At 44.4% G+C, this 27,628-nt stretch overlaps 2 protein-coding genes across 4 annotated transcripts; both read left to right on the top strand.

The window, feature by feature from the left end:
• Positions 1 to 282: 282 nt before the first annotated feature.
• Positions 283 to 9,664, top strand: LOC311140202 (uncharacterized protein). 3 transcript variants are annotated; one of them, XM_084175153.1, is made up of 2 exons: positions 283 to 518; positions 7,967 to 9,664. In XM_084175153.1, the coding sequence occupies exons 1-2, from the start codon at positions 323 to 325 to the stop codon at positions 9,010 to 9,012; spliced, it is 1,242 nt and encodes a 413-aa protein (XP_084031279.1). In that variant the 5' UTR covers positions 283 to 322; the 3' UTR covers positions 9,013 to 9,664. The 3 variants fall into 3 exon arrangements, 2 of the variants coding, with proteins under 2 accessions (XP_084031279.1, XP_084031278.1); XR_014614126.1 differs by lacking the exon at positions 7,967 to 9,664 and adding an exon at positions 3,163 to 4,091 and having other exon boundaries at positions 431 to 518; XM_084175152.1 differs by lacking the exon at positions 283 to 518 and adding an exon at positions 7,537 to 7,785.
• A 2,204-nt stretch (positions 9,665 to 11,868) lies between these two features.
• On the top strand, positions 11,869 to 15,847 carry LOC311139185 (uncharacterized protein). The gene is made up of 3 exons (XM_084174079.1): positions 11,869 to 12,109; positions 14,158 to 14,388; positions 14,627 to 15,847. Exons 1-3 carry the CDS (start codon positions 11,941 to 11,943, stop codon positions 15,643 to 15,645), a joined length of 1,419 nt encoding a protein of 472 aa, XP_084030205.1. The 5' UTR covers positions 11,869 to 11,940; the 3' UTR covers positions 15,646 to 15,847.
• Positions 15,848 to 27,628: the final 11,781 nt, after the last annotated feature.

The raw sequence follows: 27,628 nt of genomic DNA, 5'->3' as shown, positions 1-27,628 counted from the left end.
GTCCTCTTCTCAAAAGCAGAACAGACTGTTGCAAACTGCAGGAGCGCCAGGACCTGCGTCCTCCGCTCCAGCAGGGGGCGACAGTGCAAAATGTATCATGCCGTGCACGCACAAAGACTATATAATGACGAGATGCTCATGTCTCCGCCCTAACAATTGGGTCAAAAATAAACTTAGGTCAAAAATAAGCACATAGAAACGCATTGAGCTTGTTTAGGACAGATTTAGGCGAGAGTAAAACATCTTGCTTCGCCTCAGTGCTCTTGATATTTTCGACTTTGTTTACGTTGGTAGCTATCTAGCAAAATGTCCTTCTCTAAAAATGTCTAAAATAGAGTTATTGAGAATGTTTCTAAACCAGAGATTGATAGCGGCAGCTGAGGAGATATTTGGTGTCGTTGAAGAAACGATAGCAGAGTACCAGGAAGAGGTTTCTCGCACAAAGGAGGAGAACAGCCGTCTACGAATAATGCTGGAAATCCGTACTAAGCCAGAGATCAAGTTACATAGACGAGAAGGTGTGTTAGTATTTTCAACATTCATTTAATATGAGACACGATAAGCTATCAATGTAATACAATTTGTTGAAAGTGTAGATAGTTCCAATGTCTGTAAGAAGATTACTCAATCTTAAACCCATCTAACTATCCAGCTAACAATTCTAGGGAGATAACTTATTTTTTTATGTTACCCGTAATCGTTCCCTAATGTTTGAGTGTCCAGTTTTCCGTTAGTTATGGAAACATTATATCTATGTTAGCAAAAACCTTCTGATAACCCGTTTAGCATGTTTTGGTGTTAAAGTTATGAGAATATTCCCTTAATGTCATACAGATCTTATCAAGAACGTGGTTACAATGTTCTCAGAATATACAACATTAACGTTCTAGACGCGCTTTATGGGACGTTGAACATTCATGTGTCCAGTTTTCTGAGGGTTAGGAAAATATTCCATCAATGTTCCACCAAACATACACAAAACATGGTTGCCATGTTATCCGAATATACAATATTAAAATTCTAGACACGTTTCATGGGACGTTGTAAGAACATTCATGTGTTCGGTTTTCTGAGGGTTTGGAGAATATTCCAGCAACGTCCCACAAAATATACACAGGACATGGTTGCCATGTTCTCAGAATGTAAGATATTCATGTTCTAGACACGTTTCATGGGAACATTGCAAGAACATTTCTGTGTATCAGTTGTCAGTATGTCGCCTGATTTGTCCGAAAGAAACGTTCTCACCAAAAAAATCATTACACATCACACCTTGTTACTGTTGCCAAGCCCATCAAGGCCCTGATTGGTAATCCATTCACAGCTCTTTTTGTCTGTTGGCAAGGTTAGGGATACTCACACACACACACAGTGCGTTTAACATACTGTATTTCCAACTTCCATATTTGACATACATGATTACATTGTGCATGTTGATTTATACAGTAATTATTATGCAAAATGTCCTCACCTGGGATTTGAACTCGCAACATATTGGTTCACGTCATTCAGATCTTCCTGCTACTCCACCATGTCTGTGTGAGTTAATTTGACTATTCTCTCATCATTGATTTGATGTACTTATTTCAACAATTTAAGGGCTTTCTATATTGTCTAATGTTGGTGGGGCATATTAACCTGTTTTAATGATACTCCTCAATCACTAGGATCAATACGTTTTTTTCTTACATTTTTTACATTTTAGTAATTTAGCAGACGCTCTTATCCAGAGTGACTTACAGTTAGTGAGTGCATACATTTTCATACTGAGTGTATTTTTAATAAAACTGAGAGTTACTTCAAATTTCATTCACCCTATTGCTTACACATCAAGTTGTTTCAGGTCTACACGAAGTGCCTAGGAAGGCGGGTTAGGGTTTCTTCTTGACAGGGCCTAACTATACTGGCCCAATGAGCACATGCCCTAGAGCAGGGCTCTCCAACCCTGTTCCTGGAGAGCTACCATCCTGTAGGTTTTCATTCCAACCCTAATCTAGCACACCTGATTCTAATAATTAGCTGGTGGATAAACTGAATCAGGTTAGTTACAACTCGGGTTGGAATGAAAACCTACAGGAAGGTAGCTCTCCAGGAACAGGGTTGGAGAGTCCAGCCCTAGAGATAACCCTTATTGGGACAGTGGTTAGGGTGTTCTTCATTGGTGCTAGTGGCCTTGGTTTGAGACCCACTAGAGGAGTCAACCTACTCTCACATTCTTAGCAATATAGGTTAGTCATTATTTGGCAACAGTTACAACACACCTGTGTTTGAAGTAAATCTCTGTTAAAAGTACACCCAAGAAAATATTTTATTGTTCATAGTGATTCAGAAGTACCAATAAAACAGGTTAATATGCCCCACCAATATTAGACAACTATACAGAAAGACCTTAAATTGCTGGAATAAGTCAATAAGATGAACTGATAGCCTACCTTACACAGACATGGTGGCGTAGCAGGAAGATTGAAGTACCGTGAACCAAGGGGTTGAGAGTTCAAATCCCAGGTAAGGACATGTTGAATAATAATTACTGATTAATTGAACATGCACAATGTAATCATGTATGTCAAATATGGAAGTTGAAAACACAGTATGTTAAAAGCACTGTGTGTGTGAGTATCCCTAACCTTGCCAACAGACAAAGAGCTGTGAATGGATCAGTGGTTCACCAATCAGGGCCTTAATTGGCTTGGCAACAGTAACAAGGCGTGATGTGTAAAAAAAAAAAAAAATTTTGTGGTCACACATGTTTTTGCAACGCTCCCATGAAACATGTCTAGAACATTAATATCTTATGTTCTGAGAACATGGCAACCATGTTCTGTGTGTGTTTGGTGGGACATTGATGGAATATTCTCCTATGCAACAGAAAACTGGAGACATTAATGTTCTTGCAACATTCCCATAAAACACGTCTAGAACATTAATATCTTAAGTTCTGAGAACATGGTAACCATGTTCTGGGTATGTTCTATTTGACATTAAGGGAATGGTCTGTTAGAAACATTCCTTGCACATCCCTGGAACATTCCTATGAAAACGTTAGTTAATGACCTAATGAGACGCTTAAGGAAATATTCTCTAAAGTTGTGGGAACGTTTGTTAGCTGGGTACGTCAAGTCAGCTCTTGAGTTTTCTATTTCATCCCTCTCTCCTCTACAGACCTCCAGCAGCTCACTGTCAAAGTGTTGTCATGTTTGTGGTAAATATTTTGCTTGGGATGCTTTTCTGAAAAGGCATTTGAGGAGTCACACTGGGGAGAAGCCGTTTCGCTGTCATGATTGTGGCAAAGGATTCAGTCAGAGTGGAAACCTGGCTGTGCATATGAAGAGCCACTCTGGAGAGAAACCACATCGCTGCCCTGTTTGTGACAAATGTTTCAGCAGAAGCCCTGATCTGACAGTGCACATGAGGACTCATACAGGGGTGAAACCATATAAGTGCCAGTATTGTGGCCAAGGATTCAAGCAGAATTATAACCTGAAACTGCACATGAAGATCCACATGGGAAAAACCATATCATTGCCATCTTTGTGACATGTATTTCAGCACTATCACCCAGTCAACCTGGCATGAGATTTCACATGGTAGAGAAAGGCGTCACTGCCATGACTGACAGAGGCTTTGCATAGACTGGAAGTTTGGCAAGGCATAATGACAATACACAAAATACTTTAGTGTAGAAAACACTGACAGTAGACCTTGTTTGTGATACATGTTTCACTAAGCAGCTTTATTGAGGAAAGTTTTTACTCGCAGTGACTGTTGATATGTGGTTGTTTTACCTGTTTTGAATGCACTGACTGTAAGTTGCTCTGGGTAAGACATAATTCAATTATGTTTCATTTTCTCTGCATTGTTGGGAAGCATTTCACTGTTAGTCTACACCTGTTGCTTATGAAGCGTGTCACAAATGAAAATAGTTTGGATTTGATTGCACCTAAACGCTTCAAGTGAATGAACTCCCCTGGAAGGTATGAGAAGAACATTCACAAGAGGGAGAAAACATAATGACCTGATGAAAAACCTGATGACAACATGGCAGTCATACCCTGTGTTGGGAGAGACTTTCAGACAATACAAGAAGTACATTAAAACATCTCATTCCCTATATCTACTGTCATTCTTTCTTTCTATACAGTGCCTTCAGAAAGTATTCATACCCATTGACTTATTCCACATTTTGTATTACAGCCTGAATTCAAAATGTATTAAAACACATTCTTACCCATCTACACACAATACCCCATAATGACGAAGTGAAAACAGATAGACAATCTTTACTGAATATTTATCGTACTATGATGAGATCGTCCATATATTATGGGTGCTTTGTATATGGTGCTGCAGCTTTTACATTGCTGTTGCGCCTTGATAGGATGCAAGCGAGGGCACTCAGGATGTGCGATGGTGCATTTAAAACTACACCGGTTGAGGCTTTACAAGAAGATACTGGGGAAATGCTACTATCCCTTAAACAAGTTAAGCTAGCTCTGGCATACTGGGCAAGACTGTAGGGTAGTACGGTAGATCATCCTACACTGACAGTATTGGAAGACTGCTGGGAATGTGAAAGATCAAAAGAGGGGTTATGACCCAGAGATTGGGAAAAGGGTTGATGAAGATGGACTCAGGGACCTTGTTATAGGGCCATCTGTGGCAATAGGAAATGTGCCACTGTGGTTTTATACAAGATCACATGTTGATTTTAGCCTCATCGAAGAAAAGAAACAGTGGTGTGAAGTAGATCATGTAGGAACAATAGTGGATCAATATATTAGTAATCCGTTTTATTATTGTCTTGCAGTGTAGACAGATGGTTCAAAGGATCCCATGAATGGGAAGACAGGAGCAGGTGCGTTTATTTGTGAGTTCGATGTTAATCTATGCAAGAGACTAACAAATGATTAATCTGTAGATTCAACAGAAATGGTTGCGATAATTGTTGGATTGCAATGGATAGAGGAGGTACAACCAAGAAGAGTAGTAATATGTTGGGACTGCATCAGTTTTGTGTAGTTTGAAGATCTGGAAAGTCAGAACATGAGGATTTATGGTTAGAAATAATGATGCTGTTGTTGGGCTTACAAAGATATGGTATTGAAATTCAGTTCTGTTGGATTCCGGCTCATACAGGAGTTAATGGAAATTATATAGTAGATATAATAGCCAAAAAGCAGTGGAAAATAATATTGTGGATATACAGGTGCAGTTGGGTAGAGATGAAATTAAAACATTGATTCGGAAAAATGGGTTAGATTGCTGGCAGAGACAATGGGATGAAAGTAGTAAGCGCAGACATTTTTATAGTACAAGGAAATCTGTGCTGGAGATAGTGTCATATAATGGGAACAGAAGGGAGGAAGTTATGTTGTGTAGGATGAGATTAGGGCATACAGGATTTAATCCCTCTTGGAAATTGTTAGGGAAACATCGTACTGGAATGTGTAATGGCTGAATGGTAGAGGAAACAGAACGTTAAAATGTTGTGAAATGTATGATGTAGAAAGAGAGAGGTTGTTTGACAGGGTCAGAGAGGTTGGATGGGAATGGGGAGTGGGTGGTATTTTGGGTGGGGATGATGGGAGTAGTGAGGTTTGTAGGGAATTATTTTATTTTATTAGAAATTCAGGATTAGTTAAGAGAATATAGTGGTGTAGATAAGTTGTGACTGGCCTCACACTCCAGTACAGTAGGGTGGTGGTGTATGCACCTGCCAGTTGGTTGCCATTTGCCAATAAACACTTAAATAAGAAGAAGAAGAAGAAGAAGAAGAAGTGCATGTCAGAGCAGAAACTATACCATGAAGTCCAAGGAACTGTCTGCAGATCTCACAAGATAGAATTGTGATGAGGCATATAGCTGGGGAAGGGTATAAAACAATGTCTAGAGTGTTGAATGTTTCCGAGAGCACAGTGATCTCCATCATTGGGAAGTACCCAGACTGCCTAGAGCTGGCCGTCCGACCTAACTGACCAACCGGGCAAGAAGGACCTTGGTCAGGGAGGTGACCAAGAACCCAATGACCACTCAGAGTTCCTTGGCTGTGATGGGAGAACCTGCCAGAAGGACAACAGTCTCTACAGCACTTCACCAATCTGGGCTTTATGGGAGAGTGGCCAGACAGAAGCCACTCCTGAGAAAAAGGCACATGACTGCATGCCTGGAGTTTGCAAAAAGGCATGTGAAAGACTGAGATCATAAGGCAAAACTTTCTGTGGTCTGATGAGACAAATTGAACACTTTGGCCTGAATGCAAAGCACTATGTATGGAGAAAACCAGACATAGCTCATCACCCGTCTAACACCATCCCTACTGTGAAGCATGGTGGAGGCAGCATCATGCTATGGGGATGCTTTTCAGCAGCAGGGACTGGGAGACTGGTAAGGATAGAGGGAACAATGAACGGAGCCAAATACAGGCAAATACTTAACGAGAACCTTCAGAGTGCAAACAACCTTGGACTGGGGTGAAGATTTACATTCCAACAGGACAGTGACCCCAAACATACAGCCAAAGCAACATTGGAATGGCAAAAGAACAATAATGTGAAAGTTCTTGAGTCGCCCAGCCAAAGCCCAAACTTGAATCCTATTGAAAATCAGTGGAAAGACTTGAAGATTGCTGTTCACCGCCGCTCCACATCTATCTTAACAGAGCTTGAGAAAATCTGCAAGGAAGAATGGGAGAAAATCCCCAAATCCAGATGTGCAAAGCTGATACAGACATACCCAAGACAACTCAAAGCTGTAATCGCTGCCAAAGGTGCTTCTACAATGTATTGACTCAGTGGTGTGAATACGTATTTAAATATTTATGTATTTCATTTTCAAAACATTTGCAAAATTTTCACTTTGTCATTATGAGGTATTGTGTGTAGATGGGTGAGATTTTTTATTTTATTTTTGTATACATTTTGAATACAGGTTAACAACAAAATGTGGAATAAGTCAAGGGGTATGAATACTTTCTGAAGGCACGGTACATCCCCCCTCTCCTCTTCCTTGAATTAATTGCAGACATGAGAATGTTGGATTGGTGACAGCAGTAGTGTGTATTATATTTTTTGCATACTTTAGTGATCTAGGGAGGCAACGATTGATCTAAACTTCAGATTTGCCCCAGCAGTGCTGTAGCAGCGCCACCAGCTCTGCAGTCTACTACATGTAGGTCTATGTGCTGGGCTAGAATAAAAATGTACACACACTGGAGGACCTCCAAGAATAGATTGGGAAATACTTATTCAATCTGATCAATGATTAGTAGGAAAAATTATTAGAGATTAATTAATTTTGCCCATGAATCAGCCCTCTTCTCAAAAGCAGCACAGCTGGCGCCAACAAGCATTTCGCTATACCCGCAATAACATCTACTAAACACGTGTATGTGACTTTTTCTTGTTGTTGATTTGATTTGACCTGCCGGATCGTCACGACCTGCGCCTTCCGCTCCAGCAGGGGGCGACAGTGCAAAATGAATTATGCCGTGCACGCACAAAGACTGACAGCGTTCTTTGTCTTCTTGACTTTGTTTATGTTGGTAGCTAGCTGGTTAACTTAGCTAGCTAGACAGCTTTCCTTCTCAAAAAATGTCTAAAATAGAGTACTTGAGAGTGTTTCTCAACCAGAAATTGATAGCGGCAGCTGAGGAGATATTTTGTGTCGTTGAAGAAACGATAGCAGAGTACCAGGAAGAGGTTTCTCGCACAAAGGAGGAGAACAGGCATCTGCGGAGCATGCTGGATGTCCGTACTAAGCCAGAGATCAAGTTACATAGACGAGCAGGTGTGTGTTTGTTTTATCAACATTCATGTCATATGAGTTACGATTGTCTTTCAATGTAATTAATTTTGTAGAGTGTATTTACAAAACCAAGGTATGTAAAAAAAATATATATATATTGTGAGCCTAACTACGTCTCAATTCAGCTTTTGAGTTTTCTTTTTCATATTCTCCTTTTCTCCAGACCTCCAGCAGCTCACTGTCACCGTGTCTGATGAGGTGATTTCCCTTGAGCAGCAGGAGTGGAGCCCCAGTCTGGGGCAGAAGGACCCAGAACCCACACAGATGAAAGATGAACAGGAGGAACCAAGGACCAGTCAGGAGGATGAGAATCATGTCAATGAGTTTATCAATTGTTACGGCTGTGTATCAAGTGGCTATTATCAAGACCCAACTCAGTCCTCACATGGAGAGAGATACTCTCTACCCAGCACCTCAACTGAACAGATCAAAACAGAACCTTATGTAGAAAACTATGGCGTATCAGAACCAACCAGAGAGTCTCAGCCCTTCTCTGCAGTAGATACAGAGTGTTCTGCAGCTCAGAGTGAAAACAGAGGACATATTGACTGGATGGAGACTGGAGGACCTCTGTCAGGTCTAACGTTAAAGCCACTCAAATCAAAGAGAACAAAGACGGTAGAAGGACAAAGTTCTCACATCAGTGTTAAGGACAGGAAATTGAACCATCTAAAATCACACTCGAGACCCAGTGTAAGCTGGGATGCTGCTCCTAGTTGTAAGGTATGTGGAAAGCAATTTGACTCCATGGCTTCTTTATTAAATCATGTGCAAACACACGCACAGGATAAAGAACATCTTTGTGGTGTGTGTGGAAAATTCTGTCAGTCCACAGAAAGTATGATAGATCACCTACAAACTCACATCGGAGCAAAGTGTTGTCATGTTTGTGGTAAATATTTTGCTTGGGATACTTTCCTGAAAAGGCATTTGAGGAGTCATACAGGGGAGAAGCCGTTTCACTGTCATGATTGTGGCAAAGGATTTACTCAGCGCGGACACCTAAACTTACATATGAGGAGCCACACAGGGGAGAAACCACATCAATGCCAGGATTGTGGAAAATGTTTCAGTCAGAATACATCTCTGATAGTGCACATGAGGACTCACACAGGGGAGAAGCCATACATGTGTCCTGTATGTAGAAAATGCTTTACCACATCAAGTATGTTAAAGAAGCATCAGACAGCTCACAAACATATAAATTAGGTGTCATGAATGTGGCCAATGCCACAATGGATTCAGACTTTAGGGAACCACGTGAAGACTGTTTACAAGAAGGAGAACACGTGCCCTGTGTGGGGGGAGAGAATCAGACAGCAGACTGAGAGACATGTGAAAGGAGATATCCCTCCTCAAGACACTGCTCTCTGATGAATATCATGTTCTAACAGAGAGCAGTTAGTGGGTTTCTGAGCAACAGGAGTCCATGTTCATTAGTTATAGGATGACACAGAGGACATGATGTGATCCACTGTTCTCTGTCTGTATATAAAGCTTGCATTGGTCTTGAGAGTAATATGTCTTGTTCATATATGGTAATACGTCACCACCTCTACCCTGATGTTGCAAACAGCCTAGTTTTCAGAATGTTTGTTCCCTTGTGTTTAATGTGGCAAGATCTTCCATACACCAAATGTCATATTTACCTCTGAGCCTAATGCCAAAATGCATCAAGGGAAAAACATCTGTTTCATTTCAGGTGTATTTACAAGTATAGAGAATTGGTATGATACAGTTACGCTGCGTTCAATGGGAACTAAATATACCACCTGAAATTAGAGCTGCTTCTTTCAACCAACCCAGATATTGTACATTCCCAGACATCCATAAAGTACTACAGAATAAATGGCTGATAATGTGTTAATTGAAGTGTCTTTTTTTAGCTTCTCTCTTCTCTGGCAGCGTTGCGGGATTGTGTTGGGAACACCAACTATGCAACCATTACCTGATTAAATCAATACAAGTGTTAGGAAAAGGGAACTGGCTCCAATCTATAAATAAAAACCCTTTTAATTATCCGTAAAGGCAGTGGAAATATCTCTGAGCTGTCTATCAAATGGCTGCATCTACACTAATCATTTAGCGAGATATACTGGAGTGGACACAGACCCTGTAGCACAAAAAGAAGAAGAAGAACTTCAATGGGGTAGGGACGTCCCAAGAGGACTTCGGTCAGCTAGAGGAGGAAGCGCTCGCTTGGAGGTTGTGTTGTGGTGCACAAGATTTCTTTGAATGACTTCGTGCCTGGAGAATTCTGAGTGCGGAGTCCGAACTGGGTGAATGAGTTGTTGATGCGTGAGAAGTTTGGAAGTCTGACAGCCGAAATGGAGGCGAGTAGTGCGGACGAAATGGAGAAAAGGTTGGAGAAGCAACAGCTGTGCTGGAATGCGAACAGTATGAGTGTCAGTTCTGATGATATGGAGCGGGAGGATGAGGGTCAAGGACCGGAATGGTCTGTAGTGGAAAGACACAGGAAGAATAGAGATCATGATACTGAAAGCAGTGGAGCGTTTAGTAAAGAAAGCATAAAGAGGGCCAAGATAGGAAGCAAGAGTAAAAATGTGTGGGAGTGGAAAGTGGTTATGGTGTTTGATGAGACCACAGGGCCTCATTTACATTTTAGTCATTTAGCAGACGCTCTTATCCAGAGCAACTTACAGTTAGTGAGTGCATATATATATATATTTTTTTTCATACCCCCCCGTGGGAATCGAACCCACAACCCTGGCGTTGCAAACACCATGCTCTATCAACTGAGCTACATCCCTGCCAGCCATTCCCTCCCCTACCCTGGAACAATTGTGCGCCGCCCCATGGGTCTCCCGGTCGCGGCCGGCTACGACAGAGCCTGGATTTGAACCAGGATCTCTAGTGGCACAGCTAACACTGCAATGCAGTGCCTTAGACCACTGCGCCACCCTATCCAACTAACCAATGCAGTAGAGAAGGAGATAGGTGAAGTCAAATTAGCCCAGTTCATTGGAAATGGTAGATTGTTAATATTTGTGGTAGCTCGGCTCAGCAAGGGAATATTCTGCAAATGGAAAAGCTTAATGGGAAGAAGATTAAAAGCATTGTCCCTGGTGCTTATGCTAGGTTGAGGGGAGTCATCCCTGGGGTCCCAATATCTATGTCCATAGATGATATTACAGAAAATGTGACGGGAAGCAGAGTGATTGAGGCCAAAAGGTTGATCAGTAGGAAAGAGGGTCAAAGAAGTGAAAGCTTATCAGTGCTGCTAAGGTTTGAGAAGGCTTTACCTAGACAAGTACAGATAGGATTCATTAGTTTCAATGTCAGAGAATGTGTCCCATCCCCATTGCGGTGTTTTAAATGCCAAAGAATGGGACATGTAGCTGCTCAGTGTAAAGGAAAGAAAAGATGTGCCAAATGTGGAGGGGAACATGATTACGGTGAATGTCAGAGCAATGTGAAGACAGATTGGTGGAACTACAGTGTGCAATGATGGAGCTTCCATGGCTGCTGCTGTACTAAGTGGACCTAATGTCAGGGCTGGTGCTTCTGCTGGACCTGGCATGGTTTCCAGACCTGTTCAGAAATCTTGTGCTCATGAATATGCTGTGTCAAAGGACACTTTGATAGTGAATAAAGTTAACTTCATAGCTTTCATTGGCAAGGTTATCAACACGACTCGGGTTGTGGAAAGCAGAAATGCCAAGTTGAAGGTTATTGTGGATATGGCAAAGTAGTTATTGGGGTAACAGATGTTACTGTTGAAATGGTTGTAGACATGCTGAATAATTTGAAGGGTGGATTGTTTCAGCATGATATAGATAAAGTTGAATGGGTTGGGGTGCTTGGGATTTTTTTTTGGCGGAAGTACAGATTTAAGCAGACCATGATTTATCGCATACTCCAGCACAGTAGGTGGCAACATGCAGCTTTGGCTCGCGGATCGCCATGAAATCGTAGAAGAAGAAGAAGAAGAAGAAGAAGAAGAAGAAGAAGAAGAAGAAGAAGAAGAAGAAAACTCTGTCGCACTCCACTCCACTCCAGCAGAGGGCGATAGTGCATAAACTGTTATGCCCTAGGAAGGGGGGCATGCGCTTCTGTGTTTATCTTCTGCAGCAGTACATGCAACTTTTGCTTGGAGGAAAATAAACAATACAAAACATGTCTAAAATAGAGTTGTTGAGAGAGTTTCTCAAGCAGAAATTAACAGCGGCTGCTGAGGAGATATTTGGGGTAGTTGAAAAAACGATAGCAGAGTACCAGGTAGACGTTTTCCGTACGAAAGAGGAGAACGAACGTCTTCGTGGGCTGTTGATGTTGCATAGAGGAGGTTTGTAGCGTCATACAGTAATTTTTTTGTAGCGTCTAACCACATACAAAAGGGGAGGTGTAGCTAATTAGCTACATGGGTGTCTATCTAATAACGGCCAGTGTCCCAGACCCTAAATGTTTGTCAATGGCGAATCTTCATTGAAAGTGCCAATTACAAAACCTTAATTGATAGTGTAGTCAGGGGAACTGGCCTTAAAGCTGAGATCCGCAAAATGTGAAACAGCGCCACTGCATCTGTTCCTGTTTTGTTTTTGAAAAGGGGGCGACGAGCATCCAGGAACGCAACCTGGTCTCAACATTTCGTATTAACTACGAAACATTACATTTAGTGTGATATGTTACGTTTCGTATGGTATGTATTAATTTGTGCATGTCCAGCCGTTTTGTATATGTTACGAATTTGCTAAATGTACAATAGCTGGTACTGCAGTGCATCTCCTCCTCATGGACTGCACCAGATTTGCCAGTTCTTGCTGTGAGATGTTACCCCACTATTCCACCAAGGCACCTGCAAGTTCCCAGACATTTCTGGGGGGAATGGCCCTAGCCCTCACCCTCCGATCCAAAAGGTCCCAGACGTACTCAATGGGATTGAGATCTGGGCTCTTCGCTGGCCATGGCAGAACACTGACATTCCTGTCTTGCAGGAAATCACGCACAGAACGAGCAGTAGGGCTGGTGGCATTGTCATGCTGGAGGGTCATGTCAGGATGAGCCTGCAGGAAGGGTACCACATGAGGGATGTCTTCCCTGTAACGCACAGCGTTGAGATTGCCTGCAATGACAACAAGCTCAGTCCGATGATGCTGTGACACAGCACCCCAGACCATGAAGGACCCTCCACCTCCAAATCGATCCCGCTCCAGAGTACAGGCCTCGGTGTAACGCTCATTCCTTCAATGATAAACGCGAATCCGACCATCACCCCTGGTGAGACAAAACCGAGACTCGTCAGTGAAGAGCACTTTTTGCCAGTCCTGTCTGGTCCAGCGACGGTGGGTTTGCGCCCATAGGCGACGTTGTTGCCGGTGATGTCTGGTGAGGACCTGCCTTACAACAGGCCTACAAGCCCTCAGTCCAGCCTCTCTCAGCCTATTGCGGACAGTCTGAACACCGATGGAGGGATTGTGCATTCCTGGTGTAACTCAGGCAGTTGTTGTTGCCATCCTGTACCTGTCCCGCAGGTGTGATGTTCAGATGTACCGATCCTGTGCAGGTGTTGTTACACGTGGTCTGCCACTGCGAGGATGATCAGCTGTCTGTCCTGTCTCCCTGTAGCGCTGTCTTGGGCGTCTCACAGTACATAAATTGCAATTTATTGCCCTGGCCACATCTGCAGTCCTGCAGCATGCCTAAGGCACTTTCACACAGATGAGCAGGGACCCTGGGCATCTTTCTTTTGGTGTCTTTCAGAGTCAGTAGAAAGGCCTCTTTAGTGTCCTAAGTTTTCATAACTGTGACCTTAATTGCCTACCGTCTGTAAGCTGTTAGTGTCTTAACGACCGTTCCACAGGTGCATGTTCATTAATTGTTTATGGTTCATTGAACAAGCATGGGAAACAGTGTTTAAACCCTTTACAATGAAGATCTGTGAAGTTATTTTGATTTTTACAAATTATCTTTGAAATACAGGGTCCTGAAAAAGGGACGTTTCTTTTTGCTGAGTTTAGTTGCAAAGTAGATAAAAAGTAGTAAGTAGTTTAAAAGTTGTCCGTTCACATTATACGCCCACCCATCCACCCCCATTTCATTTTTGCCTTAAGTAACCTTCTGTCTTATGTAACCATACCAAACGTAACATAATAAACTAATTTGAGTGCACAGGATTTACATTTACTGTGTTACATCTAGTCTGAGACCCGGCTGAGCAAAGTAATACAAAAAAATAGTAGTAGCTACATACACTGATGTCTGAGGGAATAAAACAAACATTGTTTGAAGTTACATTTTTGTTGTTGTAATATCGCAAACGGACGTGGCAGTTTCACCAAAACGGATTCTAAATTTAACAGATCTACATGTGTAACTGTATCTCTTTCCCTCCAGAGTCAGACTGCCAGCAGCAGGCTGAAGCTACTATCACTTTGGTGCAGGTTGCCCCTGAGCAGCAGTCATGTACTCAAGACTGGAGCCTCCGTCTAGGACAGAAGGACCCAGAGCCCACAGTGTCACAGTGTAAAGGGGAAGAGGATACCCACTGGATCAAGGTTGAAGAGCACATTCAAAGGCTGGAGTCTGATTCCAAAGAAGATCCAGACCAAGTATCCACTCCTGAAGGTGGGTTCGCTGACAAGCTCTCAACACATATTATCAAGCCATAGCATTGGTCAGTGGGCATATAGCTATACCTTTCAGCACATCATTTATTGTAACACAGTCGTGCTGTTGTTATTAGAGTTGTATTTATAGGTCATACTCTTTGAAATCAAGGGGCATTTTATTAGTGGAAATTATTGGAAATCGTACAGTCTGTGGCTTTAAGCCCTGGTGACGCTGAGTCCTTTCTTTTCCTCAGATTTCACATTCCAAATGGAGGCAGAAGGGTCTGCAGATCAAGCCATCAAACTGAAAGTCATCATCAACGACAATAGAATAGAGAAAGTGGTTCTGCCCTCTCAACCTGATTCACTGAATGAGCTGATATCAACGCTGAAGGAGAAACTACATCTGAAGTTTGATTTCTGTCTTCTTTATGAAGACCCTGATTTCAACAATGAGCTCTTCAACTTAGAGACCATTGAAGACTTGCCTTCTCCTAGGGCTACGGTGAAAGTTTTGCCAATACGACGTGATACAGACCTCGGTTTAGCTGGACTCTCAGCCACCGAGTTACAGGACGCCCCACCAGAGCGGCTAGGCAGGTGGCCTGAGGTATTTGTCATACCCACTTTCTCGATGGAGGTTGAGTTTGCTCTGAGAGAGGGCAATTGCGCATATCTGAGACATGAAACGGTGCTGAAAATAACAAAGGGTCAAAAACACAACATTCTTGATAGGATGGCATGGACCATCTTCAATTCCAAAGCTTACCCAAGTGACAGGCAGTTTGCCAAGGCAGCTGAGGCCCTTGTAACCAAGCACCCATGTTTGAAAGAGCCCGGCTCAAGAACAGGCTGTGATGGCTGGAAGAATAGCCTGAAATTCAAAATGGGAAACTACAGGCAGAAGTTACGCCGTGTTGGGTTCCCAGAGGTTGCTGTGAACGGGGTTAGGAGTAGCAAGCATCATCCTGACAACGAGCACGCTCGGAGCAACATTAAACGAGCACGCCGGGCAGAGGTGAACTTCCTGCCCAACTTCCCTCAAGGAGAAGACGAGGCCAGCCTGGAGAAACAGAGACTGGAGATGGTCCACGAAATTACGAAAGAAAACAGAGACCTGCCACTGTGGGACCCAGAGCCCACAGTATCACATTGTAAAGAGGAAGAGGATACCCACTGGATCAGTGAGGTTGAAGAGCACATTCAAAGGCTGGAGTCTGATCCCAAAGATCCAGACCAAGTATCCACTTCTGAAGGTGGGTTCACTGAATAGCTCTCAACACATAGCACCAAGCCATAGCATGGGTCAGTGGGTATACAGTGCATTCGGAAAGTATTCAAACCCTTGACCTTTTCCACATTTTGTTACGTTACAGCTTTATTCTAAAATGGATTAATGCTAAATCGTTTTTCCCCTCAATCTACACACAATACCCCATAATGATAAAGCAAAAACAGGTTTTTAGAAATGTTTGAAAAAAATAAAATATATATTGGAATAACTTATTTACATAAGTATTCAGACCCTTTACTCAGTACTTTGTTGAAGCACCTTTGGCAGCGATTACAACCTTGACTCTTCTTGAGTATGACGCTACAAGCTTGGCACGCTTGTATTTGGGGAGTTTCTCCCATTCTTCTCTGCAGATCCTCTCAAGCTCTGTCAGGTTGGATGGGGAGCGTCGCTGCATAGCTATTTTCAGGTCTATCCAGAGAAGTCCGGGTTCTGGCTGGGCCACTAAAGGACATTCAGAGACTTGTCCCAAAGCCACTCCTGCGTTGTCTTGGCTGTGTGCTTAGGGTCGTTGTCCCCAGTCTGAGGTCCTGAGCCCTCTGGAGCAGGTTTTCATCAAGGATCTCTCTGTACTTTGCTCCGTTCATCTTTCCCTCGATCCTGACTAGTCTACCAGTCCCTGCCGCTGAAAAACATCCCCACAGCATGATGCTGCCACCGTCATGCTTCATCAGACCAGTGAATCTTGTTTCTCATGGTCTGAGAGTCCTTTAGGTGCCTTTTGGCAAACTCTAAGCAGGCTGTCATGTGCCTTTTACTGAGGAGTGGCTTCCGTCTGGCCACTCTACCATAAAGGCCTGATTGGTGGAGTGCTGCAGAGATGGTTGTCCTTCTGGAAGGTTCTCCCATCTCCATAGAGGAACTCTGGAGCTCTGCCAGAGTGACCATCAGGTTCTTGGTCACCTCCAAGACCAAGGCCCTTCTTCCCCTGATTGCTCAGTTTGGCCGGGCAGCCAGCTCTAGGAAGTCTTGGGGTTCCAAACTTCTTCCATTTAAGATTGATGGAGGCCACTGTGTTCTTGGGGACCTTCAGTGTTGCATAAATATTTTGGTACCCATCCCCAGATCTGTGCCTCGACACAATCCTGTCTCGGGGCTCTACGGACAATTACTTCGACCTCATGGCTTGGTTTTTGCTCTGACATGCACTGTCAACCTTTGGGGCCTTATCTAGACAGGTGTGTGCCTTTCCAAATCATTTCCAATCAATTGAATTTACCACAGGTGGACTCCAATCAAGTTGTAGAAACATCTCAAGGATGATGAATGAAAACAGGATGCACCTGAGCTCCATTTCGAGTCTCATAGCAAAGGGTCTGTAAATAAGTTATTTCTGTTTTTTTTATTTTTAATAAATTTGCAAAATGTTCTAAAAACCAGTTTTCGCTTTGTTATTATGGGGTATTGTGTGTAGATTGATGAGGACATTTTTTTTATTTAATCCATTTTAGAATAAGGCTCTAACGTAACAAAATGTGGAAAAAGTCAAGGGGTCTGAATACTTCCCGAATGCACTGTATATCCCTTTGAGCACATACAGTGCCTTTAGAAAGTATTCACACCCCTTGACTTTTCTTTACATATTTTGTTACAACCTGAATTTAAAATGGATTAAATTGAGACTGTGTCACTGGCCTACACACACACAATATCCAAAATGTTAAAGTAGAATTATCTTTTTAGACATTTTTACAAATGTATTAAAAATGAAAAGCTGAAATGTCTTGAGTCAATAAGTATTCAACCCCTTTATTATGGCAAGCCCAAATAAGTTCAGGAGTAAAAATGTGCTTAACAAGGCACATAATAAGTTGCATGGACTCACTCTGTGTGCAATAATAGTAATTTAGCAGACGCTCTTATCCAGAGCGACTTACAGTTAGTGCATACATAATAAAAAAATTAAAAGTGTGTTTTTTCATACTGGCCCCCCGTGGGAATCGAACCCACAACCCTGGCGTTACAAACGCCGTGCTCTACCAACTGAGCTACATCCCTGCCGGCCATTCCCTCCCCTACCCTGGACCAATTGTGCGCCGCCCCATGGGTCTCCCGGTCGCGGCCGGCTACGACAGAGCCTGGATTCGAACCAGGATCTCTAGTGGCACAGCTGCGCCACTCAGGAGAACCCCACACATACAATTATCTGTAAGGTCCCTCAGTCAAGCAATGAATTTCAAACACAAATTCAATCGCAAAGACCAGGGAGGTTGTCCAATGCCTCACAAAGAAGGGCACCAATTGTGGGATGGGTAACATTTTAAAAAGCAGACATTGAGTATCCCTTTGAGCATGGTGAAGTTATTAATTCAACTTTGGATGGTGTATCAATACACCCAGTCACATTTACATTTACATTTACGTCATTTAGCAGACGCTCTTATCCAGAGCGACTTACAAATAGGTGCATTCACCTTATAGCCAGTGGGATAACCACTTTACAATGTTTTTTTTGGGGGGGGTGGGTTGGATTAGGGGGGGGGGGGGGGGTAGAAGGATTACTTTATCCTATCCCAGGTATTCCTTAAAGAGGTGGGGTTTCAAATGTCTCCGGAAGGTGGTGAGTGACTCCGCTGTCCTGGCGTCGTGAGGGAGCTTGTTCCACCATTGGGGTGCCAGAGCAGCGAACAGTTTTGACTGGGCTGAGCGGGAACTATGCTTCCGCAGAGGTAGGGGAGCCAGCAGGCCAGAGGTGGATGAACGCAGTGCCCTCGTTTGGGTGTAGGGACTGATCAGAGCCTGAAGGTACGGAGGTGCCGTTCCCCTCACAGCTCCGTAGGCAAGCACCATGGTCTTGTAGCAGATGTGAGCTTCAACTGGAAGCCAGTGGAGTGTGCGGAGGAGCGGGGTGACGTGAGAGAACTTGGGAAGGTTGAACACCAGACGGGCTGCGGCATTCTGGATGAGTTGTAGGGGTTTAATGGCACAGGCAGGGAGCCCAGCCAACAGCGAGTTGCAGTAATCCAGACGGGAGATGACAAGTGCCTGGATTAGGACCTGTGCCGCTTCCTGTGTAAGGCAGGGTCGTACTCTCCGAATGTTGTAGAGCATGAACCTACAGGATCGGGTCACCGCCTTGATGTTAGCGGAGAACGACAGGGTGTTGTCCAGGGTCACGCCAAGGCTCTTCGCACTCTGGGAGGAGGACACAACGGAGTTGTCACCCGTGATGGCGAGATCATGGAACGGGCAGTCCTTCCCCGGGAGGAAGAGCAGCTCCGTCTTGCCGAGGTTCAGCTTGAGGTGGTGATCCGTCATCCATACTGATATGTCTGCCAGACATGCAGAGATGCGATTAGCCACCTGGTTATCAGAAGGGGGAAAGGAGAAGATTAGTTGTGTGTCGTCAGCGTAGCAATGATAGGAGAGGCCATGTGAGGATATGACAGAGCCAAGTGACTTGGTGTATAGCGAGAATAGGAGAGGGCCTAGAACTGAGCCCTGGGGGACACCAGTGGTGAGAGCACGTGGTGCGGAGACAGCTTCTCGCCACGCCACTTGGTAGGAGCGACCGGTCAGGTAGGACGCAATCCAAGAGTGAGCAGCACCGGAGATGCCCAGCTCGGAGAGGGTGGAGAGGAGGATCTGATGGTTCACAGTATCAAAGGCAGCAGACAGGTCTAGAAGGACAAGAGCAGAGGAGAGAGAGTTAGCTTTAGCAGTGCGGAGAGCCTCTGTGACACAGAGAAGAGCAGTCTCAGTTGAATGACCAGTCTTGAAACCTGACTGGTTTGGATCAAGAAGGTCATTCTGAGAGAGATAGCAAGAGAGTTGGCTAAAGACGGCACGCTCAATAATTTTGGAGAGAAAAGAAAGAAGGGATACTGGTCTGTAGTTGTTGACATCAGAGGGATCGAGTGTTGGTTTTTTGAGAAGGGGTGCAACTCTCGCTCTCTTGAAGACGGAAGGAACATAGCCAGCGGTCAAGGATGAGTTGATCAGCGAGGTAAGGGAGAAGGTCACCGGAGATGGTCTGGAGAAGAGAGGAGGGGATATGGTCAAGCGGGCAGGTTGTTGGGTGGCCTGCCGTCACAAGTCGCAGGATTTTATCTGGAGAGAGAGGGGAGAAAGAAGTCAAAGCATAGGGTAGGGCAGTGTGAGCAGGACCAGCAGTGTCATTTGACTTAACAAACGAGGATCGGATGTCGTCAACCTTCTTTTCAAAATGGTTGACGAAGTCATCCACAGAGAGGGAGGAGGGAGGGGGGGGGGGATTCAGCAGGGAGGAGAATGTGGCAAAGAGCTTCCTAGGGTTAGAGGCGGATGCTTGGAATTTAGAGTGGTAGAAAGTGGCCTTAGCAGCAGAAACAGATGAAGAAAATGTAGAGAGGAGGGAGTGAAAAGATGCCAGGTCTGCAGGGAGTCTAGTTTTCTTCCATTTCCGCTCAGCTGCCCGGAGCTCTGTTCTGTGAGCTCGCAATGAGTCATCAAGCCACGGAGCTGGAGGGGAGGACCGAGCCGGCCGGGAGGATAGGGGACATAGAGAGTCAAAGGATGCAGAAAGGGAGGAGAGGAGGGTTGAGTAGGCAGAATCAGGAGATTGGAGGGAGAAGGATTGAGCAGAGGGAAGAGATGATAGGATGGAAGAGGAAAGAGTAGCGGGAGAGAGAGAGCGAAGGTTGCGACGGCGCATTACCATCTGTGTAGGGGCAGAGTGAGTAATGTTGGAGGAGAGGGAGAGAGAAAAGGATACAAAGTAGTGGTCGGAGACTTGGAGGGGAGTTGCAGTGAGATTAGTAGAAGAACAGCATCTAGTAAAGATGAGGTCAAGCGTATTGCCTGCCTTGTGAGTAGGGCGGGGCGGTGAGAGGGTGAGGTCAAAAGAGGAGAGGAGTGGAAAGAAGGAGGCAGAGAGAAATGAGTCAAATGTAGACGTAGGGAGGTTGAAATCCCCCAGAACTGTGAGGGGTGAGCCATCCTCAGGAAAGGAACTTATCAAGGCGTCAAGCTCATTGATGAACTCTCCAAGGGAACCTGGAGGGCGATAGATGACAAGATATTAAGCTTAAATGGGCTAGTGACTGTGACAGCATGGAATTCAAATGAGGAGATAGACAGATGGGTCAGGGGAAAAATTGAGAATGTCCACTTGGGAGAGATGAGGATTCCTGTGCCACCACCCCGCTGACCAGATGCTCTCGGGGTATGCGAGAACACATGGTCAGACGAGGAGAGAGCAGCAGGAGTAGCAGTGTTTTCAGTGGTAATCCATGTTTCCGTCAGCGCCAAGAAGTCGAGGGACTGGAGGGTAGCATAGGCTGGGATGAAGTCTGCCTTGTTGGCAGCAGAACGGCAGTTCCAGAGGCTGCCTGAGACCTGGAACTCCACGTGGGTCGTGCGTGCAGGGACCACCAGGTTAGAGAGGCAGCAGCCACGCGGTGTGAGGCGTTTGTGTAGCCTGTGCGGAGAGGAGAGAACAGGGATAGGCAGAGGCATAGTTGACAGGCTGCAGCAGATGGCTACAATAATGCAGAGGAGATCGGAATAAAATGAACTAAACATCTGGGAAAGGAGAGAGCGGGGCCTCCCTCACCACAACTCCCAAATATAACTCTCCCAACTTCCACCTCAGAAACTATAATTGTTGTAAACTACAGCGGTTCAATGTTTTCTAGGAATAGACTAACCTAGTTTATTCAGCTAGCTAACTAGGTGCAGTATTATTCCGTGAAAAACGTCCGGGCACCTCGTCATAAGACGCCACAGCCAGCTAGCATGCCGGTCTCCAGCAGCAGGGTTTAGCGCCAATACTCAGCCACAACAACCACCAGTGTATCAACACACAAGCAGATCGTTCGTGTCCGTGTCTAACGTTGTGGGTTAGTCCCGACAGCTTGAGCGAGTCTGTCGTCAACTTATTCAGCCAGTTAGTTAGCTAGAATAGTTAGCAAACTAGCTAGCCATTGCTTTCAGACAAAGAAGAAAGTCCTTTCACGGCACGAACACTACAAAGATACATGTGTCTTTCCTAACTCAGTTGCTTGAGAGGAAGGAAACCGCTCAGGGATTTTACCATGAGGCCAATGATGACTTTAAAACAGCTACAGAGTTTAATGGAAGTGATTAGGAGAGAACTGAGGATGGATCAACAACATTGTAGTTACTCCACAATACTTTTAGTCATTTAGCAGACGCTCTTATCCAGAGCGACTTACAGGAGCAATTAGGGTTAAGTGTCTTGCTCAAGGACACATCGACAGATTTTTCACCTAGTCGGCTCGGGGATTGTTATGGGCCAACTAAACTCTTTCCTGTGTGTGCCAGTCTCCAGGTAACCTGCAGACAGTACCAACTCAGTCAATACAACAGTACTGTAGCTACATTACCAACTCAGTCAATACAACAGTACTGTAGCTACATTACCAACTCAGTCAATACAACACTACTGTAGCTACATTACCAACTCAGTCAATACAACACTACTGTAGCTACATTACCAACACAGTCAATACAACACTACTGTAGCTACATTACCAACACAGTCAATACAACACTACTGTAGCTACATTACCAACTCAGTCAATACAACACTACTGTAGCTACATTACCAACACAGTCAATACAACACTACTGTAGCTACTTCATTTGTCTTATCTGTTTCCAACCAACATATTATGAGTGAAGAAACAATGAGACGCTGCTGATTAAGAGTGGTCTCCTTCTAGAAGGGTCTGGAGAAGGTATAATGACCTGTACAGAGGCCTGTATTACACTACCACCACTACTACAGTTACAATGCAGAGCTGGGTTGGAAGTTGGGGGTGTGACTCTGACCTGTGCTGGGGTGGCACTGGGTGGGCAGCCACTGTCTGTGGGCATCACACTGGGGCCTGTAGGGCTGGTAGCCTAGCAGTAGAGACTGTCTCTCCTCCACAGATGCTGGCTCTGCCAATAGAACTGCAGGGCTGGGGAGAAAATACAACAAAACAAAGTAATCCCACAGAGAAACTATGACGTTGAGATGACACTAAATATTACAACAGTAGCCACCGAACACTCTTTAGTAGTTAACTCTTGGCATTGAAAGAAACAAGTAATGGAGCACATCACGCAGAGAAGGATATGACATCATATCCAGAGGATATGACATCACACCAGACATACTGGAGTGGGCAGCCAGTCGTAGAGCAGAGTGGGAGTGGCTCAGCAGCCTATCAGAGAGCAGCGTGGTCTGGTCGGAAGAGGAGAAGGTGTGGAGTAGCTCGTCAGAGGTCTGATGAAGGCCTTACATTTAAAATAAATAAATAAGGACACTGTTTTCTACTGGATGTTCTCCTCTGGGAGAGCTACCTGCTGTACCCCAGAGGAGAACATCCAGTAGAAAACAGTGTCCTTATTTATTTATTTTAAATGTAAGGCGCTTTAAATACAAATGTAATAAATAAAGATAGTCACACTCTATACATGGTGTGACACAGCACCCCAGACCATGAAGGACCCTCCACCTCCAAATCGATCCCGCTCCAGAGTACAGGCCTCGGTGTAACGCTCATTCCTTCAATGATAAACGCGAATCCGACCATCACCCCTGGTGAGACAAAACCGAGACTCGTCAGTGAAGAGCACTTTTTGCCAGTCCTGTCTGGTCCAGCGACGGTGGGTTTGCGCCCATAGGCGACGTTGTTGCCGGTGATGTCTGGTGAGGACCTGCCTTACAACAGGCCTACAAGCCCTCAGTCCAGCCTCTCTCAGCCTATTGCGGACAGTCTGAACACTGATGGAGGGATTGTGCATTCCTGGTGTAACTCAGGCAGTTGTTGTTGCCATCCTGTACCTGTCCCGCAGGTGTGATGTTCAGATGTACCGATCCTGTGCAGGTGTTGTTACACGTGGTCTGCCACTGCGAGGATGATCAGCTGTCTGTCCTGTCTCCCTGTAGCGCTGTCTTGGGCGTCTCACAGTACATAAATTGCAATTTATTGCCCTGGCCACATCTGCAGTCCTCATGCCGCCTTGCAGCATGCCTAAGGCACTTTCACACAGATGAGCAGGGACCCTGGGCATCTTTCTTTTGGTGTCTTTCAGAGTCAGTAGAAAGGCCTCTTTAGTGTCCTAAGTTTTCATAACTGTGACCTTAATTGCCTACCGTCTGTAAGCTGTTAGTGTCTTAACGACCGTTCCACAGGTGCATGTTCATTAATTGTTTATGGTTCATTGAACAAGCATGGGAAACAGTGTTTAAACCCTTTACAATGAAGATCTGTGAAGTTATTTTGATTTTTACAAATTATCTTTGAAAGACAGGGTCCTGAAAAAGGGACGTTTCTTTTTGCTGAGTTTAGTTGCAAAGTAGATAAAAAGTAGTAAGTAGTTTAAAAGTTGTCCGTTCACATTATACGCCCACCCATCCACCCCCATTTCATTTTTGCCTTAAGTAACCTTCTGTCTTATGTAACCATACCAAACGTAACATAATAAACTAATTTGAGTGCACAGGATTTACATTTACTGTGTTACGTCTAGTCTGAGACCCGGCTGAGCAAAGTAATACAAAAAAATAGTAGTAGCTACATACACTGCTGTTCTATAGCGCATGCAATGATGTCTGAGGGAATAAAACAAACGTTGTTTGAAGTTACATTTTTGTTGTAATATCGCAAACGGACGTGGCAGTTTCACCAAAACGGATTCTAAATTTAACAGATCTACATGTGTAACTGTATCTCCTTCCCTCCAGAGTCAGACTGCCAGCAGCAGGCTGAAGCTACTATCACTTTGGTGCAGGTTGCCCCTGAGCAGCAGTCATGTACTCAAGACTGGAGCCTCCGTCTAGGACAGGAGGACCCAGAGCCCACAGTGTCACAGTGTAAAGGGGAAGAGGATACCCACTGGATCAAGGTTGAAGAGCACATTCAAAGGCTGGAGTCTGATTCCAAAGAAGATCCAGACCAAGTATCCACTCCTGAAGGTGGGTTCGCTGACAAGCTCTCAGTGGGCATATAGCTATACCTTTCAGCACATCATTTATTGTAACACAGTCGTGCTGTTGTTATTAGAGTTGTATTTATAGGTCATACTCTTTGAAATCAAGGGGCATTTTATTAGTGGAAATTATTGGAAATCGTACAGTCTGTGGCTTTAAGCCCTGGTGACGCTGAGTCCTTTCTTTTCCTCAGATTTCACATTCCAAATGGAGGCAGAAGGGTCTGCAGATCAAGCCATCAAACTGAAAGTCATCATCAACGACAATAGAATAGAGAAAGTGGTTCTGCCCTCTCAACCTGATTCACTGAATGAGCTGATATCAACGCTGAAGGAGAAACTACATCTGAAGTTTGATTTCTGTCTTCTTTATGAAGACCCTGATTTCAACAATGAGCTCTTCAACTTAGAGACCATTGAAGACTTGCCTTCTCCTAGGGCTACGGTGAAAGTTTTGCCAATACGACGTGATACAGACCTCGGTTTAGCTGGACTCTCAGCCACCGAGTTACAGGACGCCCCACCAGAGCGGCTAGGTAGGTGGCCTGAGGTATTTGTCATACCCACTTTCTCGATGGAGGTTGAGTTTGCTCTGAGAGAGGGCAATTGCGCATATCTGAGACATGAAACGGTGCTGAAAATAACAAGGGATCAAAAACACAACATTCTTGATAGGATGGCATGGACCATCTTCAATTCCAAAGCTTACCCAAGTGACCGGCAGTTTGCCAAGGCAGCTGAGGCCCTTGTAACCAAGCACCCATGTTTGAAAGATCCCGGCTCAAGAACAGGCTGTGATGGCTGGAAGAATAGCCTGAAATTCAAAATGGGAAACTACAGGCAGAAGTTACGCCGTGTTGGGTTCCCAGAGGTTGCTGTGAACGGGGTTAGGAGTAGCAAGCATCATCCTGACAACGAGCATGCTCGGAGCAACATTAAACGAGCACGCCGGGCAGAGGTGAACTTCCTGCCCAACTTCCCTCAAGGAGAAGACGAGGCCAGCCTGGAGAAACAGAGACTGGAGATGGTCCACGAAATTACGAAAGAAAACAGAGACCTGCCACTGTGGGACCCAGAGCCCACAGTATCACATTGTAAAGAGGAAGAGGATACCCACTGGATCAGTGAGGTTGAAGAGCACATTCAAAGGCTGGAGTCTGATCCCAAAGATTCAGACCAAGTATCCACTTCTGAACGTGGGTTCACTGAATAGCTCTCAACACATAGCACCAAGCCATAGCATGGGTCAGTGGGTATACAGTGCATTCGGAAAGTATTCAAACCCTTGACCTTATCCACATTTTGTTACGTTACAGCCTTATTCTAAAATGGATTAATGCTAAATCGTTTTTTCCCCTCAATCTACACACAATACCCCATAATGACAAAGCAAAAACAGGTTTTTAGAAATGTTTGAAAAAAATATATATATATATTGGAATAACTTATTTACATAAGTATTCAGACCCTTTACTCAGTACTTTGTTGAAGCACCTTTGGCAGCGATTACAACCTTGACTCTTCTTGAGTATGACGCTACAAGCTTGGCACGCCTGTATTTGGGGAGTTTCTCCCATTCTTCTCTGCAGATCCTCTCAAGCTCTGTCAGGTTGGATGGGGAGCGTCGCTGCATAGCTATTTTCAGGTCTATCCAGAGAAGTCCGGGTTCTGGCTGGGCCACTAAAGGACATTCAGAGACTTGTCCCAAAGCCACTCCTGCGTTGTCTTGGCTGTGTGCTTAGGGTCGTTGTCCCCAGTCTGAGGTCCTGAGCCCTCTGGAGCAGGTTTTCATCAAGGATCTCTCTGTACTTTGCTCCGTTCATCTTTCCCTCGATCCTGACTAGTCTACCAGTCCCTGCCGCTGAAAAACATCCCCACAGCATGATGCTGCCACCGTCATGCTTCATCAGACCAGTGAATCTTGTTTCTCATGGTCTGAGAGTCCTTTAGGTGCCTTTTGGCAAACTCTAAGCAGGCTGTCATGTGCCTTTTATTGAGGAGTGGCTTCCGTCTGGCCACTCTACCATAAAGGCCTGATTGGTGGAGTGCTGCAGAGATGGTTGTCCTTCTGGAAGGTTCTCCCATCTCCATAGAGGAACTCTGGAGCTCTGCCAGAGTGACCATCAGGTTCTTGGTCACCTCCAAGACCAAGGCCCTTCTTCCCCTGATTGCTCAGTTTGGCCGGGCAGCCAGCTCTAGGAAGTCTTGGGGTTCCAAACTTCTTCCATTTAAGATTGATGGAGGCCACTGTGTTCTTGGGGACCTTCAGTGTTGCATAAATATTTTGGTACCCATCCCCAGATCTGTGCCTCGACACAATCCTGTCTCGGGGCTCTAAGGACAATTACTTCGACCTCATGGCTTGGTTTTTGCTCTGACATGCACTGTCAACCTTTGGGGCCTTATCTAGACAGGTGTGTGCCTTTCCAAATCATTTCCAATCAATTGAATTTACCACAGGTGGACTCCAATCAAGTTGTAGAAACATCTCAAGGATGATGAATGAAAACAGGATGCACCTGAGCTCCATTTCGAGTCTCATAGCAAAGGGTCTGTAAATAAGTTATTTCTGTTTTTTTTTTTTTTTATACATTTGCAAAATGTTCTAAAAACCAGATTTCGCTTTGTTATTATGGGGTATTGTGTGTAGATTGATGAGGACATTTTTTTAGTTAATCCATTTTAGAATAAGGCTCTAACGTAACAAAATGTGGAAAAAGTCAAGGGGTCTGAATACTTCCCGAATGCACTGTATATCCCTTTGAGCACATACAGTGCCTTTAGAAAGTATTCACACCCCTTGACTTTTCTTTACATATTTTGTTACAACCTGAATTTAAAATGGATTAAATTGAGACTGTGTCACTGGCCTACACACACAATACCCAAAATGTTAAAGTAGAATTATATTTTTAGACATTTTTACAAATGTATTAAAAATGAAAAGCTGAAATGTCTTGAGTCAATAAGTATTCAACCCCTTTATTATGGCAAGCCCAAATAAGTTCAGGAGTAAAAATGTGCTTAACAAGGCACATAA

The sequence above is a fragment of the Coregonus lavaretus genome, assembly GCF_964263955.1.
Source record: "Coregonus lavaretus genome assembly, chromosome: 13".
NCBI classification, from domain to species: Eukaryota; Metazoa; Chordata; class Actinopteri; order Salmoniformes; family Salmonidae; genus Coregonus; species Coregonus lavaretus.
This window is presented reverse-complemented; position numbering and strand designations above follow the sequence as displayed.

Coding starts and splice junctions, on each gene's coding strand:
- LOC311140202 (XM_084175153.1), top strand. CDS start 323: ATGTCTAAAATAGAGTTATTGAGAATGTTTCTAAACCAGAGATTGATA. Junction 519..7,966: donor CAAGTTACATAGACGAGAAG/GTGTGTTAGTAT, acceptor CCTTTTCTCCAG/ACCTCCAGCAGCTCACTGTC.
- LOC311139185 (XM_084174079.1), top strand. CDS start 11,941: ATGTCTAAAATAGAGTTGTTGAGAGAGTTTCTCAAGCAGAAATTAACA. Junction 12,110..14,157: donor GTTGATGTTGCATAGAGGAG/GTTTGTAGCGTC, acceptor CTTTCCCTCCAG/AGTCAGACTGCCAGCAGCAG. Junction 14,389..14,626: donor CCAAGTATCCACTCCTGAAG/GTGGGTTCGCTG, acceptor TCTTTTCCTCAG/ATTTCACATTCCAAATGGAG.